Genomic DNA, 17,470 nt, shown 5'->3' with positions numbered 1-17,470 from the left:
ATATGTTTAAAATACCATTCTGCAGAATTTAGACCTAAGGAAATAAAATTAATAGAGCAAGCAGAACTTTAGAATAAGTAGCAATAATGTCATCAGATACTATTAAATACATCAGGCAGTACTGACAAAGATACTTTGGATGGCAACGTAGCAATACCTAATTAAAATATAAAATGTGCAGCCCTTTGATATAGAAGTTCTACTTCTTGATATCTTCTCTGGACAAATGCTGACACGTGTGCATATATACACATGTGTTGTGTATTGTAGCATTACTCAGAATATCAGGAATTCAATGCTCACCTTGGTGTCCCTCAGTGGAGGAATGGCTAGCACCCTATGTAGAAGTTGTAATAGCTTAGGTTCATTGATTGTATACTATGTACTAGTCATGATTCTAAGTTCTTTGTATATGTTAAATACTTTAATCCTCACAATAGCTCTGTGATATGGGTTCCATTATTATTTGCATCTTAGTCTGGGCAGTTGCAATTCAAAGAGTTAAAGAAGTTTGCCCAAGATCACAGTTAGTAGTTGTAGGGGCAGGATTTGAACCCAGATGGTCTGGGTTCAGCTCAGGTGCACTCAATTACTATATATCCTGTCTCTCAAAGGAGGTAGGACAGCCATGGAGAGAGATATGCATCACTATGAAAATGTCTGTATCATATTTTGAGTAATAAAAACAATATACATGCAGTGTGTATATGGTATAACAATAATATAAAGAAAAACTCAAAAGAACACTAGATATTGTGTAGAGAGAGAGAAGAGCAGGAAAGAATGCAAGAAATAGGGAGGTCTCAGAATAATAAACAATTGCCCACAAAAATGCATACCAACTAGTACTTACCTCTGGGGATGGGAGTTGGAATCTCCATAGTGACCACAGGAACTCACATGCCATTAGGTAATTTTTATACCAGCAACACATCAGTGTGATGTGAAACTAATTTTAAGATAAAATTGATATCTATTTCTAAGGCTTTTTGTAGGTTACATGTAAGTGTGTGTGTGAAGGGGTGCAATCTGAACTAAGCTTTCTGGACACTGTTATGGTCTAATGATTATGGCCAAGAAGGAAGTAGGGGAGGAAACGGGGTAAATGGGAGAGACATTTTACGATATGTGTATGCAAAAGTATGATACATTTACTCATCCATCTACTTATTAACACCCAGCAAGCTCTGGGGAGGATTGCAGACAATGTACAAAAAGACTTCTATACCAGAGTATTTCAAGATGAAGAAGTTGGAGAAAAGAAAAGATAAGTATAAGAAAACGTGTGAGGGGTGTCCCAGGACATTTGCTAGAGGTAGAGGCTTTGGGATCCATAGCCAAGGGGGAAACATGGTGAGTTACATGTCTAACCATATTCATTAGCTAAGAAACAAATCAACTATTTAGGTTATGGAAAATACGACTGGTTCTGGGAGATACTGCCCAATATTATGGATTGGTCCCTAAATTACAGGAAAGACAGCAATGAATATTATAGTGCTCTTTAAAATATGGAAAGCAATTTATTTCCTCACTATAAAATTAATAGAGGCTTCATGTAGGGCACTTGGAAAATAATCATCTCTAATAACTTCGGGGAGAGATGCAAGCTTGGAAACAGAAATTAGCCACTTTCCCTTCCTCCGCCCAAATCCAACTGAAGTCATGGAAGAAGCATACAAATAGGAGGACACTTGCAGCCAGGAAGGGAGCCGAGGAAAGATGCCATCCAAAGACTAGAAACTTCAAGGAATTCCCAGCACATGGGGATCAGATTAAACATAACATGGATGCCAAGCCCTCTAGGAAAGCTGCACGGCCTTGCAGGAAGATGAAAAGATCCTCACGGTTATAGGATGAGGTAGTTGGTGGAACAGGGTGGAGGGAACTGTGTGCTGGAGCCATCTTGGTGCTCCAGCTTGTTGGAATATAGGGGGTGGGGGGCAGGATGGAGAAGGCAGGCAGAAGGAGAGTCCCCACAGAGCAGCACAGAGACGGGACTCTCCCACGACTGAGTGAGCACATGGCAACGGCAACAAGACCAATGGAAGGAGAGCAGAAATGGGGGCGTGAACACATTTTACTGATGCTTTACCGCTTTTTACTTAAGCGGCAGTTTCCTTAGCCAGCAACTCCAGAGGAGTCATCAATTTTAAAGCTCTTTAGTAAAATTAAATGTGAGAATATTCAGGAAAGCATCAACCAATAATAAAGAGAGATATATAGTGCCAGATATTAAAATATAAAACTGTTAATTATAACTGTTTACTACTTAAAGTCATTGATATCAAAGAGCTTTCCTGAGTTTTCAAGCAGGTGCAGGAGAGTCCCCACCGCTACTGGGTCTCTGGTTACATGCACCTTCTTTGTAGGTGAAGATGGAGAAGCTGTGTACAGTTAGTAAAAGCAAGACGTGGAGCTGACTGTGGCTCAGATCATCAGCTCCTGCTAGCAAAATTCAGGCTTTAAACTAAAGAAAGTGGGGAAAACCACTAGGCCAGTCAAGTATGACTTAAATCAAACCCCCTATGAATACACAGTGGAGCTGACAAATAGATTCAAGGGATTAGATCTAGTAAACAGAGTGCCTGAAGAACTATGGTCAGGGGTTTGTAATATTGTACAGGAGGCAGCGAACAAAACTATCCCAAAGAAAAAGAAATGCAAGAGGCAAAGGGGTTATCGGAGGGGGCTTTACAAACAGCTAAGGAAAGAAGAAAAGTGAAAAGCAAGGGAGAAAGGAATGATGGGAAGATCTAAAAAGACTGTATTATAATTCTACCCCACAGTTCCTGCTTGTTCAGTCTGCCAGTTATATCTGTTTTCTAAATCTTTCCAATAACTCTTTTCAGAGTGACAGTTCAGCAAGAACAGAGTCCCAGATATTATTCTCCCAAATATTTGGGATTCGAGATTCTAATAGAGTCCCTAGTTTCTTCTAGAATTGTTCTCACTTCTTAGAGTCTTCCTGATCACACCTTACTCACCTCTCTACAATACCTCCTGACTCTACATTTCCCTCCCCCACCCCGAGACATGAACTGGCTTTCCAATTTGAAAGTTGGGAGGTGGAGGGAGGTGTCCTGTCCCTGGATGAAGGGGCCCACCAGGGTCAGTCAGCACAGACGGCACAGCTACAGTGGGGATGCAGATGAAGAGCTTCAACACCAGCTTAACAGAAAGCATCATAAAAACTGTTTCAAAAGAACACTCTCATGTGTATTAATTGTCTCCATCCGACCCCATCATGGTTAGATGAGCAGAGTGTTTTTTTTTTTTTTTTAATTCCACTTTCAAGAACTCAGTTTGAGACTGAGTGGTTTGTCCAAGGTCAAAACATCACATCTGAAAGAGCCCAGATCTAGTGTGTGCGGTCAGAGCTACCAGACTTCAGGGCTTGGTTGAAAGAACTCTGCTCTCCAGAACCAAGTCCACTGCTCTTTCTCTGCCTTACCACTCCTCCCTTGTTCCTTCAAACAAAAGAAGGCTATGGAACATTTGCCAAACAGCTTTGAAACACTGTCACAATGCTTCATGTGGCTAGGTACGTGAGAAGAATAACAACCAGATCAAAGGCCCCATCTCTGCCTTTCAGGATGAGCAAGGCACCAGAGACAAGCATTTGCACAGCAACCTATCAAAAGTCCATGATACAAAGTGAGCTCCATAGTACTGTAGGAACGTGTCAGCATCTCCAGTCAAACAGGTAAATCAGAGAAGAAGAAGAGAAGGAGAGATTGGGCCAAGCAGTGCTCTAGCTTCTGTGATTAAATTCTCCCTTTAATCCTTGCATCAGCCCTAGATGCAGGTCCTATTACCCCCATTTTATACATGAGGAAACTGAGGCTCTGAGAGTTCTAGAATGCCTCTCCCACCATGATCGTTTTCCACACCAGACACCAAGTGTGCTCCCAGAGGCTGTTTCCAGATGCCCAGGCATCCCTCTCTTTTCTTTGAGCAGAAAAGCAGGCCAAGGTCCTCATCACAATTGCCTGGAGCCTCTCTTTCCTGTTCTCCATTCCTACCCTTATCATATTTGGGAAAAGGAAACTCTCCAACGGTGAAGTGCAGTGCTGGGCCCTGTGGCCCGACGACTCCTACTGGACCCCGTACATGACCATCGTGGCCTTCCTGGTGTATTTCATCCCCCTGACAATCATCAGGTAAGAGGCCAGCTGGCCAGACACACACAGGGGCCTTCCCAGTTCACCAGCTGCTGTTCTCTTCCCTTCCAGGGCACTCGTTGCTCCTAGCGTCCTTTGGGGAACTGGCTAGGAGACAAGATCTTATGTAAAGCTACCATATGCTAAGCTCAACTCCTCCAAAGTGGAATGAGGAGGAGGGAACATTTTCTGATTATGTGCTATGAGGCAGGCCTTGTGAAAAGGGGCTAACAATTAGCCCATCCAACACAACTCTATGAAATGACTACTCTTATCCCCATTTTATAAATGACAAAACTCAAGCACAAAGAAGTCAAGTAACTTATTCAACATAACATGGGACTTAACGCCAGGTTTGTCCGATTTCATATCCTGTTCTCTCTCCTGTATCATGCAACTTTTCAAATATAAGACCTAGTACCAGTTTCAGAAACCTTATAATTGAAAAGACAGACAAACTTGAAACAAAACTGAAAAAAATGAAAACACAGTACACACAAAAATATGCTAGCATGTGTATTCTATGAAGTCAAGCAATGGCAGGGAGCACTTCTTGGAAGCATCCTTTAAAGGAGGGAAGCCTTCAGATAGGAGAAGGGGAAGGTAGGGAGAGCAGGTTACCTGGGGACTGGGGATAAGGGTGCATATGGTGACTGGAAAGGACAGGCAGGCAGTGCCAATGGAAGAGAAGTTGGCGATAAACTCTTTCTGGATGGGGTGAGGCTCACCGTGAAGGGCCTTAGCAAACAAGCTGTAGGACGTTCCCTTTGCCCTGCAGCCAATGGTGGGCCAAAGATGGTCTTTCAGGAGAGAAGATGACAACCTCCTGGACAAGGCACGGCCTCCCTTATCACATCACAGGATCCTCTCTGAAAGGGTGGCTCAGCACAGGTTGGCGGGATTGGGAACAGCAGGGAGATAACTGGCTTGTTAAGTCAAACATGGAACTTGCTGATTCTGCACCTCTTGAGTGTTCCCAAGTCTACTATCAAGTGCCACATAAGTAGTCCTGGGCAAATGAAGATCAGCCTTTGTGTTTCAATATTAATAGTATAAATAACACTGTGATAAAAATCTTGGTACTTAAAATTATTCATGAGTCCCTGATTATTTCCTCAGAACTCATTCTAATGGAATTGCTAGATCATAGATGACGTTCATTTTAAGACTTTTGATGCATATTCATAACCTGCCCTATAAAAAATGTGTATTCCTGCCAACAGCAAACAAGAGCTCTGATTTTTCTTCCCCTGACCCAGAGAAAGGTGATATCATTTCTTTATTAAATAGTTGCTGATCACAAAGGTTTAAAAAAGTATCTCATTGTTTCCATATGCATTTCTTGGATTAAGCGATTGGGTATTTTCAAGTGTTTTCTGATGTTACAGGAATTACTTGTTCTTGCTCTTTGTTCATCTTTGTCTCATAAGATGCTAAAGCTGGAAAAATGTTATCCATCACACAGTCCAGCCCCTAAACTTTTCACAAGTAAACCTAGAGCTAAAAGAAATGAAATGACTTGCTTTCCATCAAAGGTAGACAGGAGCAGAGTGATTCCCACGGTCAGCCTCTCAGCCTTTCTGAGATTGGATATTGTCTAGTCATCTCTGCTGAATCCACAAGTTAACATCTATACTGTATTTCAACTTAGTGGTCACTTCACCAAGCTGAATCTGGGAGGAAGCTGGAAGGGAAGATGAAAGTTATTTAGACAGTCGATCAAAACTAGGTAACAGCCATGTTAAAAGAAGCACAGAAAGAGGCCAGCTGCAATGGTAAGAAAGTATTTGGAAGGAAGCGAATCATATCGTCACAGGCAACTGACACATTGATTTCAGCAGCAATGAATATCCCTGCTTCTCTCCTGATTGATTTCCCATCAGCTCCTGAAATCAGTCAAAACCCCTGTTCCACAGGGTGGAACAGCAACCTTGAAGCAACCTTCAGCAACCTGAAGCAACCTTCAGCAACCCTGAAGCTCAGGCTCACAACATGCTGTCTGGCCAGATCTCTCAGTCAGGGCTTTCAATGGTCTGAAATTTCCCCCATTCATTCAAGCTGCCTACAACTTCTCCAACTTGCCTACAGTCCAGCTTGTGCATTTTTGTAGTGTCCTTGGAAAACACAAAGTCTAACTTAATGATTAAAGCGGGTGATTTCAAAAGTCCTTTTCACTCAGCCCTTGTCAAACAAAGGCATCAGTAAATCCTGCTCCTTGATGCTTGCTTCCAGCCAGGGCAGAACCATGAAAATGCAGAGTGACCTTGCTCTGTACTTTAGCTCCCCTGAAGCGTTTCCTACCTACTCAATCATTATCTTCCCTCTTCTGCCTCTTGTGGTCAGCCTTCTGAGGGAGAAAGAGCTTCTCTCTGGGAGGATGCACCAGAACAAGTCACCTGTTCTTGAATGAGGACCAGGCACGAATGAAGTTTTGTGAGGCATTTGTTTTCCAACTAGTTTGAGGGATAAGTTGCTATAATTTCATCTGTCTCAGAGGTAAAGAGCAACTCTTTTTTACTGTTTTCTTTTTTTCTTAACCACACTTTGGCACCCTGAGCTTGATTCTGTTGCTAGTGACTCTTTCAGATAAGTTTAAACTCTTAATTCCAAGACCGAGTAGAAGAAAGAAACAACTCAAGTGTTCACTAGTTTTATTAACCATGTCTCATGCTTTATTGTCCCTCATGCATGATACATTTATATACATATATATATACATATAAATGTATATTCTCACCAAAATGGTTGCAAAATATATATATATGTGGTTGTTGTTTTAATTTGCATTTCTTTCATCACAAATGAGGGTGAACATACTGAATACCACTTCACTGAGTTACACAAGCCCCTTTGCCATGACAAGGCGGTGATACATGAAGGCGAACACATTTTATGTGTTCATTATTATCTTTGTTTGCTTTTTATTTATTCATTTCTTTCCGGCTGTGTTGGGTCTTCGCTGCTGAACGCAGGCTCTGTCTAGCTGCCGCACCGCAGGAGCTACTCTCTGGCTGGGTCCGTGGGCTTCTCACCGCGGTGGCTCCTCCTGCTGAGGAGCACGGCCTCTCGGCGGCGGCCCGACTGCAGCTGGGGCACGTGGGCTCCCTGGCTGTGCTCCCGGGCTCTGGAGCACTGGCTCCTCAGTTGCAGCACATGGGCTTAGCTGCTCAGCAGCATGTGGGATCTTCCCAGGTCAGGGATCGAACCCATGTCTCCTGCATTGGCAGGCAGATTCTTTACCACTGAGCTACCAGGGAAGACCTATTTCTGTTTTTTAAGTAACTTACCTATTCATATTCTTTTTCTCCATTTATCTTATTCTCACTCTTTAGGGATATTTTTATATAAAAACTTCCCCTGTTTTTATATGATTAGGATATTTCCCTAGTTTGTCCCTAGTTTGCCTTTTCATTTTGAATATGATTTTATTTTGCTTTCAGTTAATAAGACTGACATAATCAAGAGGAGAGAAATTATGAATAACTAAAATTAGAAAGTCATATGAGTCAGTTTGAAAAAAGAATCATAGGAAAGTACTTGGCAAAAGTTTATATAGATGCATATGAAAAAATGAATGAAATGTAAATGGCTTTTCTGTAATATATAAACATTTTACATTTTAGTTTATTCACATCCACTCACACTTGACATTTTTTATTTCTATTCTCTCTTAGGAAAGAATAAGTTCATTTCACAAACTTACCTATATTTTAATTTAACTTTTAAATGATTTATTATTTTACTTATTTGAAAATAATTTCAGTTTTGGGAGCATGTTAAAAATATCACTTTAAAATTGTTTTATTTTATTGTGATGTCTGATTTTGAGGTTTTACTTGATTTTTATGTAATATAAATTAGAAATCTAAGTTAAATTTGTTTTTTTTAAATGCTGGGTCATTCACTCCAACATTACTTACTGAATAATTTACCTTTTCTATATGGTATGAAGTGGTAATTCTATCATATGCATATTTATATTATAAATGTTCTTACTGTTTAGGAGCTTTCTAGTCTCTTCACTTTGTTTTTGTTTTCTCTATTCTTTATCTTTAGAGAAACCTTAATACAATAACCTTTTTCTTCTTTAATATATTATAAATACTTCCCAAGTTCTTCATTTGGTTCTTCATTTTGAATATGTTTTCCTTTTTCTCACATGAAAATATGCTTAATAGCATTTTTCTCATATCAAACTGGCAACATTTTTAAAAAGACTTGGGAGTAAGGGACACAGTGGGAGGCAGAGAGTGAAATTTTTTACAAACTTTCTTAAAAAACAATTTAATAAAATACAATCATAATCCTTCAAAAGTTTATACAGCAAAAGAAATCAATGGAGAGTTTCGGATTAGCAGATGCAAACTATTACACATATGGATAAACAACAAGATCCTACCATATAGCACAGGGAGCTATATACAATATCCTGTAATAAACCATTATGGAAAATAATATGAAAAAGAGTATATGTATAACTGAAGCACTTTTCTGTACAGCAGAAATCAACACACTATAAATCAACACACTTCAACAAAATTTTTAAAAAGTAAAATTTTTTAAATAGAAAAGAAATCAATCAAAAATGTCCAAGCGGAAGAGGAAATTACATGGCCCTGATTAAAAAGTACTACCTTCTGAAGGTACCCCCTTCTCATTAAAAAGTCTCTAGGAATATAAAATATAATGCATACATAACATCCACAGTGTGGTTGAATATGCTTTCATTTTGTTTCCAGTTAGTAGAGACGGACACAATTAAGAAAAGGAGAGACCACACAAATAATTAAATTAGTGGTTTTTCTGCTACTAATACTACGTTGTTTTAATGACTGTCGCTTTATATACATTTAATATCTGCTAAGACAAGATCTATGCCTTTTTTAGATTCTAAGGCTGTTCCTGGGGAAGCTGCTCACACACTCCCTGCACCCACTACTCCAGCCAGAACAAGCCAGCTGAACACCCCACACTCCTCTCATCCCTGGGCCTTTGTGCACATCATTCCTTATGTCTGGGCACTCCTCCAGACTCACTGTGCCTCATTTCTGGCAAAATGATTCACATTCTTTCTGTTTTATTTCAAAGACTGATGGAGCTATCTCTGCCAATCCTAGGCCACATCCGACCTCAACTTGTCCAAGCTGCCATTAAGGCTTCATGGGAGTGTCATTGCCTGCTTCTGCAATTGTATCTCTTGAGCATGTGACTCTTGTCTCAATCTCTAGACTCCAAACTCAGCACATAATGAACACTTTGTAAATGTTAGATTAAATAAACAATGCAGACCTGACTGCTGAACTTTCTCAATTAGACAGAAGTATTATATCACTCCATCTCTCTCTCTCTCTCTCTCTCATACACACACACACACACACACACACACACACACACATCTAGTATGGAAATTTCTGGTTATTTAATGCCTAGATCAGTTTCTGGCATATGGCAGATACTCCATAAATACATGTGAAAGGAAAGAAGAGAGAGAGAGGAAGAAAAGCAGAGAGAAAGGGAAAGAGGAAGGAAGGAGTCATACTGTCAGTGGCAAACTCTCCTGAGAGCTGTGTGTGGATAGAGATTTAGCTGTTCCATCACTAATTAAATCAGGCTCCGATGACCTGAAACCACAGTGACTGACAATAAAGGCAATGCATTGTTTTTCTGGGTCACCAGAACTCCTGTTGTTTCAAAATTTACTTGACTTGTCTGACTGTTGCTGGGAAAGGTTTTTAGTCCTACTATAATTGATTTACTTTAGCTATGGTTATCTTCTTGCTACCTAATTGATTTCTCATTCTCCTATCATTTTTATTGTAGGAGATGAAGGTAGAGGCATAAAAGACCCATAGCTGACAACTGCAAAACAATAAGTGGAAAAATGCACATTGGTCATGGAGCACTGATTTATATTATGCGAAAAAAAATCCATTTATTTTGTTTGGGTAAAGGGGGTCATGTTGTGGGTAAAGCCCCATGCAGAGGTCAGTACAGGTCTGTGGACTACAAGGTCATGGTAGATAAAAGGGCCCAAGGTCCTAGCCAGCACTGTCCATGGCACGAGGTGTTCAAGGCCAAAGTATATTGTCTGAGGGATGGCAAGAGTTAGGTCTTTTGAAAGAGCCATCATTACTAGCCTGCTAGGTTATGGTAGATGCTTATATTTGAATTCCCCATATCCATTCCACTCTAAGCTGCTCATGGCAACCCCTCCCCTTAGCATGTGAATGCTTCAGATATAATTCTAGGCAACGAAATGTGAGGCAGTATCTTTCGAAGAGCTTTTGGAAAGATTTCCCCATTTTAAGCAAACAAAACAGTATGAAATGAAAAATAAAAATCTTCCTTCCCCTGTTTCCCTTCTCAGAAGCAGCAGTGTTAAGATCTTGTTATACACCCTTCCAATTCAATTCACATACCAGCATATACATATGTACAGAAACAAATTAAACATACTGAAGGACATCTGATCTTTGAAAAAAAAAAAAGGCTGATCAATCGCTTCACTTTCCTGTTTAGAGCCATTCAGTGGATTTCTATTGTTTCAGGACAAAATGTCCAAGACCTCTAACCCTGTACTCAAGGCCATGTGTGACCTGGTCCATGCCTTACTCTTCATCCTTGTCTTAGGCCACACAGCTGCCTACTCACCATGCTTCAACCACACTGGCCTTCTCTAAGTTCTTCAAATGGGCCTGATCCCTCCTGTCTCAGAGACTTTGCACATGCTATTCCTTCTGCTTGGATGACCATCTTATTTTTTTGCATTTAAAAAAACCATTTTATTCTTCAGATCTTAGCTGAAACTACACCTCTTCTGGAAAGGCTTCCCGGAAGCCTTTCAAGCCAAGGCTCTGTTACATACTCTTTCATCCCCTATATCTTATCTTCATGGCATTAGTGTTAGTGAAACTAGTTAATGAGGAGAGAGACACTTTTGATCAGGAAGCATCTTTAAGCCACTAGTAGGAGAAGAGTGAAAAGGACCACGTGAAGCATGCCAAGTGAAGCATCAGCTCCCCCTACTCCCGCTTCTATACCCACTCATGCTTAGCTTCTAGTTAGATCTACAAAGCACAGCTGGACCTCATACTCAGGCCCCAAAATGAAGCAAAGGTGGAGACAGAGATGGAACCTGTGGCTCTAAGACTGTGATGGGCATCCATCAAGTCCCTGACCTGTGCTGAGTAGGAGTCATGAAAGGGGCACTTTTGGTCTGAGTGGAATGTTCTCCCTGTATCTTGAGGACAGAGGGAACTTTTGATTCCATTTCCTGACACTCCTCATACACAATCTAGAAGCAAAACTCAGGAAGCAGCCTCAGGCATCCTCTTAAGAACTTATGCCACTTGAAAAGTCTTCCTCTGGTTTGCACTCTCGCACTCTTCCATGACCAGGAGCTGCCTTCGGAAGGCAATGGAAGAAAATGGGTCTGTGACTGGATTGCCTTCCATAAAATCAGGAAATAAACCAGCCAGGAAAGGGATACTTTACTCAACCTTAGGTTTTTAGTTGTCTAAGAAGCTTGAAGTAAAGCTATGCCTGCTGAGAGAATGGAGATAAATAAAAGACATGGAAGAAGTTGACCCAAAAGGATGGAGATGCTCTTCCTCAGCTGTTTCTGAGAATGGGCTATTTCTGGATCTGCTTGATCTTTAAGATATGACTGCCATAGACAAGGGACTTCCCAGGTGGCTCAGTGGTAAAGAACCACCTACCAAATACAGGGGATAGAGGAGACGTGGGTTCAGGAAGATCCCCTGCAGCAGGAAATGGCAGCCCACTCCAGTATTCTTGCCTGTGAAGTCCTATGGACAGAGGAACCTGGTGGGATACAGTCCATGGGTCACAAAAAGTTGAGCACACATGCACGGCACAGACAAGACTCAAGTGTTATACCAAGTGTGATACCAGCCTGGAGGCCCCAAGGAAGAGGGAGCCAACTGTCACCGAGGAAGAGAAAGGTTTCATGTCAACGTGATACATGGAGAATGGGCTAAAAAGATGTATTTTCAGGAAGAAAGGGAGACACAGAGAAATGGGAGACATTGGACCTTATGTTTACCCAAAGTCAACTACATATTAAGCATGGAATTGGGGTTAGTTTAGCTGGCTGCTCCTGTTGCTGACATGGAAGAAGGTGTACTGAGAGACAGTGGATTAGAGGGAGGCAGGATGATGATGATAGAGGTGAAGAAGGTGAAGAAGGCAGAGAGAGACTGTGGGAGGCTTTAGATGCCCTGCTCAAGAGACTAGAGAGCATCATGTAGGAAAGTGGGGGAACTGGAGGGTTTTTAAGCCAAGGAATGATTCTCTGTTCCAAAGCTCCAGTTCTGATGGCAAGTGGTATGGGCATTCCAGATGGTAGCAAAGTGGAGATTTTATAAGACAATGGCAATAAATCAGGCAAGAGATGATAAGGAGTGTTTGTTCTGGCAGCACATATATTAAAATTAGAAGGATACAAAGAAAATTTTCATGGCCCCCTGCATAAGGATGACACATTAGTTTGTGAGTTCATGCATATTTCTGTGCTTAATGGATACAAAGTTTCAGCTGGGGAAGATGAGAAAGTTTTGGAGATGGATGATAGTGATAGTTGTACAGCAATGTCAGTGTACTTAATGGGGCCAAACTGTATACTTAAAAATGGATAAAATGGTAAATTTTATGTTATACTTATTTCATCACAATAAAAAGGCTCCAGATATTAAACAAGAAGAGACTGTAAGGGTCTGAAGTGATGCTGAAGAGCAGAAGTGGAAAGGAAGGTACAGATGATGGAGACATTTTGAAGTGACAATTCACAGAATTTGCTGATTAATTAGATGAAAGGAAGAAGGAGCCCATGTCTTCCTTCTTCCTTCAGCAAGAAGGAAATAAATGTATTCACAGTTCTCTCTGATGTATGACTGTTACATCCTGAGAAGTGGCCGGATTTGGTAAATAAAATAAGGGGGCATCCTACTTAGTAGTTTTCCTGGCTAACAGTAAAGCTGCTCCTGGCTTTCTACTTGCCTGACTGATCCTAGCAAGACAAGGTGGGGGTGACTAAGGCCCAAACCCCTAACACATAAAACCTTTCTTAATTTTCCATTGTATATATGGTTGATAGTCAATAAATACTTAAATTATTGATCAATTAAGCAGCAGGGTTGCAACTGTGTACTCAATTATACTTGATGATATTGTAACCTTTCCTTGTATTTCATTTATCTGGGAAAAAGTTTCCCTGATCTAACAAATATTCAACTTAGGGATAAGAATAGATTCACTAGCAATTTGCTTTCTCATTTTTTCTTTAATGTAGACAAACAATTTCCAGAAAAGTCCCTGGGCAGGTATAGGAGGGGTGAGGACTCTCCTCAAAGACCCTGAGCTTTCCTGGCAGACTCAGAGGAAGTTCTCTGAGCAGGGAAAAGCAATAAGGAAGGTTTTACCATAGTCATTAATTGAGTTATGTTACAGAGATCATTAAAAGCAATTAGTGCTTTGTCAGCTACTATGAACTAGAACTCTGATTTTTTTTTTTAACCAAGTGATTCTCAAGAGGGATGTTAGTGCAGTTTTAAAATGGAGCAGTGCTTTGTCTCAAAGTTTTTAGTCAAGGCTCTTAGTATATTAGAAATGCCAAATAACTAATTAAAGGAGGGTATGTTTATGTTTATCAAAAGGGATAAAGGACACAAAATTTGCTAATGCTTTGGAGTCATTAGTCCTTTTTTCCTGTTAGGTGCAGATTTTGCTGCTGTTGTTTAGTCGCTCAGTCGTGTCTGACTCTTTGCGACCCCATGGACTATAGCGCACCAGGCTCCTCTGTCCATGGGATTTCCCAGGCAAGAATACTGGACTGGGTTGCCATTTCCTGGTGACTCTTTACTACTGAGTCACCAGGGAAGCCCCTAGGCGCAGATTACACCATGTAATAGTAGGTGTGATAGCATGTGAAAAATGCAGAAGGAAGGGGAAGAAAATGACAGTCATTGAGCCTCTGATAATTTAAAAACACTGTGTATAGCACTTTAAAGGGTGTCACATTTGATCCCTAAAAAAAACTCTTTAAGTTTGCATTATTAACTTGATTTGATGGTTTAAACTAAGACCCAGTCTTTTAGTGGGTTCTGGCTGCTATGATAGAACATCACAGAGTAGGTGACTTGCAAACAACAGAAACATATTTCTCACAGTTCTGGAGGCTGGAAGTCTGGAGTTAGGTTGCCAGTTCAGTTGGCTCGGTGGTAAAGAATCCACCTGCAATGCAGGAGATGCGGGTTTGACCCCTGGGTTGGGAAGATCCCCTGGAGAAGGAAATGGCAATCCACTCCAGTATTCTTGCCTGGGAAAGCCCATGGACAGAGGAACTTGGCAGGGTACAGTCCATGGGGTCACAAAGGAGTAGGACATGAATCAGCACCTGAGCACGAGCAGGAGCACAGTTGGGTGAGGGCTCTCTTCCAGGCTGCAGGCTTCTCCTTGTAGCCTCACATGACAAGAATGTCAAGAGAATTCTGTGGGAATAGCCTCTTACAAGGGCATTAATCCCACTCATGAGGATGCATGACCCAAGCACCTCCCAAAAGCCCCATATCCTGATAACACCACACTGGACAGTAGGATTTCAACATATAAGTTTGGCGGGGAGGGACACAACATTCTTCCGATTTCACTCAGTGTATCAGTTATCTATTTCTGGGTAACACATTATTATTTTAAGTCACCAGGTTCATGATAATCTATCTCTTAATGGGTTCAGGTTGCTATGACTTATTATCTCTCAGTTTCTGTGGGTCAGAGTCTGGACACAGTTTAACTGGGTCCTCTGCTTAGATGTCTGCCAGGGCTGGGGTGTTATCAGAGGCTCGAGTAAGGAAGGATTTTCCTCCAAGTTTCCCTGGACTTCTGGCAGAATTGATTTCTTGGGGCTAAAGGACTCACAAAAGCTTGCTTCTTCAAAGCTAGCAATGCACTAGAGACACTAGCAAGACAGATCCTACACACTTACTTATGTAATCACAGACATCCCATCACTCTCACCCCAATGCACTGATAAGCAAGTCACAGGTCTGGCTACACTCAAGGGGAGAGGATGACACAGTGATGTGAACATCGAGGCAGGAATTATGGAGCCAAGGAAAGCCTGTCAAGGCCAACCAACCAGCAAATAATAGAGCTAGTTACAAATCTAAATTTTTCTGACCCCAAACCCTGTGTTTGGATTCCAGTCTCAGCTGTACCTCTGACCATCTGAATTATCTTGGAGAAATCACTTCATTTCACCCAGTCTAAGCCTCTTGACTTAAAAAAAAAAGAAGTGGCTGCCATCTATTGTGACTCTGTAATCAGGAAGGATGGGGGGCAGACCATGGTTGAGAGACCCTTGCCTCCATATCTGACACTTGGGGAACTGGAGTGGTCCTCAGAGTGGGGACCCATCAGCCACTTTAATACTATCTTTGGTCCTTTCTGCAGTGTCATCTATGCCATTGTGATCAAAACTATTTGGGTCAAAAGCAAAGCCTATGAGACAGTGATTTCCAACTGCTCAGGTAAGTCTTTCATCTGCATTACCAAATCCTTAAGCTAATTTTGCTTCTGCAGAGGTTTTTCTCTAGCAAACATGAGCTGGGGTTTTACAGTTATAACAAGCCTGCTGTTATATCAGGGCCCAGCTTGCAGGTCAGACCCCCCAAAAGCTGTTTCAGGCAGGCTTTGCCTTCTCCACATGGCTCTCCCAAAATCTGAGGAAGGAGGACTTTGGGTCTGGCTGAGCTGTGCCAGCAGAGCCCCTCGAAACAGATCTAAGCCAGGATCTGAGGGTAACCCTATCCTGGTGGCTTTGCAGAGAGGCACCCAAGAGGACTCTGGGATAAAAAGAGAGGACCATGTAGGGAGGAGGCCACATGTTCAGCAAAACATGAGGACAGACATTTCTACTTGGCTTAAACTTTCCCCAGTGGGAAAAACTGTCATCTAACCACAGAACAGTCCTGGGTCCTAGGACAGTCAAGGCAGAATACATGCCCTCCCCATGGTTTGAGCACACCCCACACAGCAGTACAAGCCCAAGACTGCCTGCTACAGCCCTTCCCCAAATCCCATTTCAGCAACTTTACTGCTGAGCACCACCTACACAATAGGTGTAGGTGCGGAGACTTGGAGGCCCATCTGCTTCCCAGGCAGACACCGCTGGGCCTCTGAGAACAACCTGGAGAGAACACAGCACACCAACATGCCCAAGAGAGAAGAGAAGGTCTCCTGGGCATCTAGTTACTATAAAATGGTTAGTTCTGAAAAAGGAGACCATGGAGTTTCCATGGACCAAGACCATACATATATATTCATTTTGCAAAAATTATCATCCATCTTTTACAAATGGAAATCATATTAACTTTTTTTTTCATTTATTTTTATTCATTGGAGGCTAATTACTTTACAATATTGTAGTGGTTTCTGCCATACATTGACATGAATCAGACATGGATTTATATGTGTTCCCCATCCCAATCCCCCCTCCCGCCTCCCTCCCCATCCCATCCCTCTGGGTCTTCCCAGTGCACCAGCCCTGAGCACTTGTCTCATGCATCCAACCTGGGCTGGTGGTCTGTTTCACCCTTGATAGTATACTTATTTCAATGCTATTCTCTCAGAACATCCCACCCTCACCTTCTCCCACAGAGTTCCAAAGTCGTTCTGTACGTCTGTGTCTCTTTTTCTGTTTTGCATACTGGGTTATCGTTATCATCTTTTTAAATTCCATATATATGTGTTAGTATACTGTATTGGTCTTTATCTTTCTGGCTTACTTCACTCTGTATAATGGGCTCCAGTTTCATCCATCTCATTAGAACTGATTCAAATGAATTCTTTTTAATGGCTGAGTAATATTCCATGGTGTATATGTACCACAGCTTCCTTATCCATTCATCTGCTGATGGGCATCTAGGTTGCTTCCATGTCCTGGCTATTATAAACAGTGCTGCGATGAACATTGGGTACATGTGTCTCTTTCAGATCTGGTTTCCTCGGTGTGTATGCCCAGAAGTGGGATTGCTGGGTCATATGGCAGTTCTAATTCCAGTTTTTTTAAGGAATCTCCACACTCTTCTCCATAGTGGCTGTACTAGTTTGCATTCCCACCAACAGTGTAAGAGGGTTCCCTTTTCTCCACACCCTCTCCAGCATTTATTGCTTGTAGACTTTTGGATAGCAGCCATCCTGACTGGCGTGTAATGGTACCTCATTGTGGTTTTGATTTGCATTTCTCTGATAATGAGTGATGTTGAGCATCTTTTCATGTGTTTGTTAGC

At 41.6% G+C, this 17,470-nt stretch overlaps 1 protein-coding gene, 1 long non-coding RNA gene and 1 other non-coding gene across 5 annotated transcripts in view; 2 read left to right on the top strand and 1 right to left on the bottom strand.

The window, feature by feature from the left end:
• LOC122438398 overlaps positions 1–17,470 on the bottom strand; it is a 64,993-nt gene that overhangs the window by 7,209 nt on the left and 40,314 nt on the right. The window lies entirely within an intron of this gene.
• The window catches only part of NPSR1 (neuropeptide S receptor 1), a 146,820-nt gene that overhangs the window by 110,875 nt on the left and 18,475 nt on the right, over positions 1–17,470 (top strand). For all 3 annotated transcript variants that reach the window (XM_043463225.1, XM_043463227.1, XM_043463226.1), the window contains 2 exons: positions 3,962–4,163; positions 15,633–15,709. In XM_043463225.1, coding sequence (XP_043319160.1) covers positions 3,962–4,163; positions 15,633–15,709 — 279 coding nt within the window. The remainder of the gene's footprint in view (positions 1–3,961; positions 4,164–15,632; positions 15,710–17,470) is intronic.
• Positions 12,587–12,694, top strand: LOC122438987. Its single transcript, XR_006268730.1, has one exon. It is a non-coding gene; the product is annotated as a U6 spliceosomal RNA (small nuclear RNA).

This window comes from Cervus canadensis, chromosome 3 (assembly GCF_019320065.1).
Source record: "Cervus canadensis isolate Bull #8, Minnesota chromosome 3, ASM1932006v1, whole genome shotgun sequence".
Lineage (NCBI taxonomy): Eukaryota > Metazoa > Chordata > Mammalia > Artiodactyla > Cervidae > Cervus > Cervus canadensis.
The sequence above is the reverse complement of the archived record's forward strand: the minus strand, read 5'-3'. Positions and strand labels throughout refer to the sequence as shown.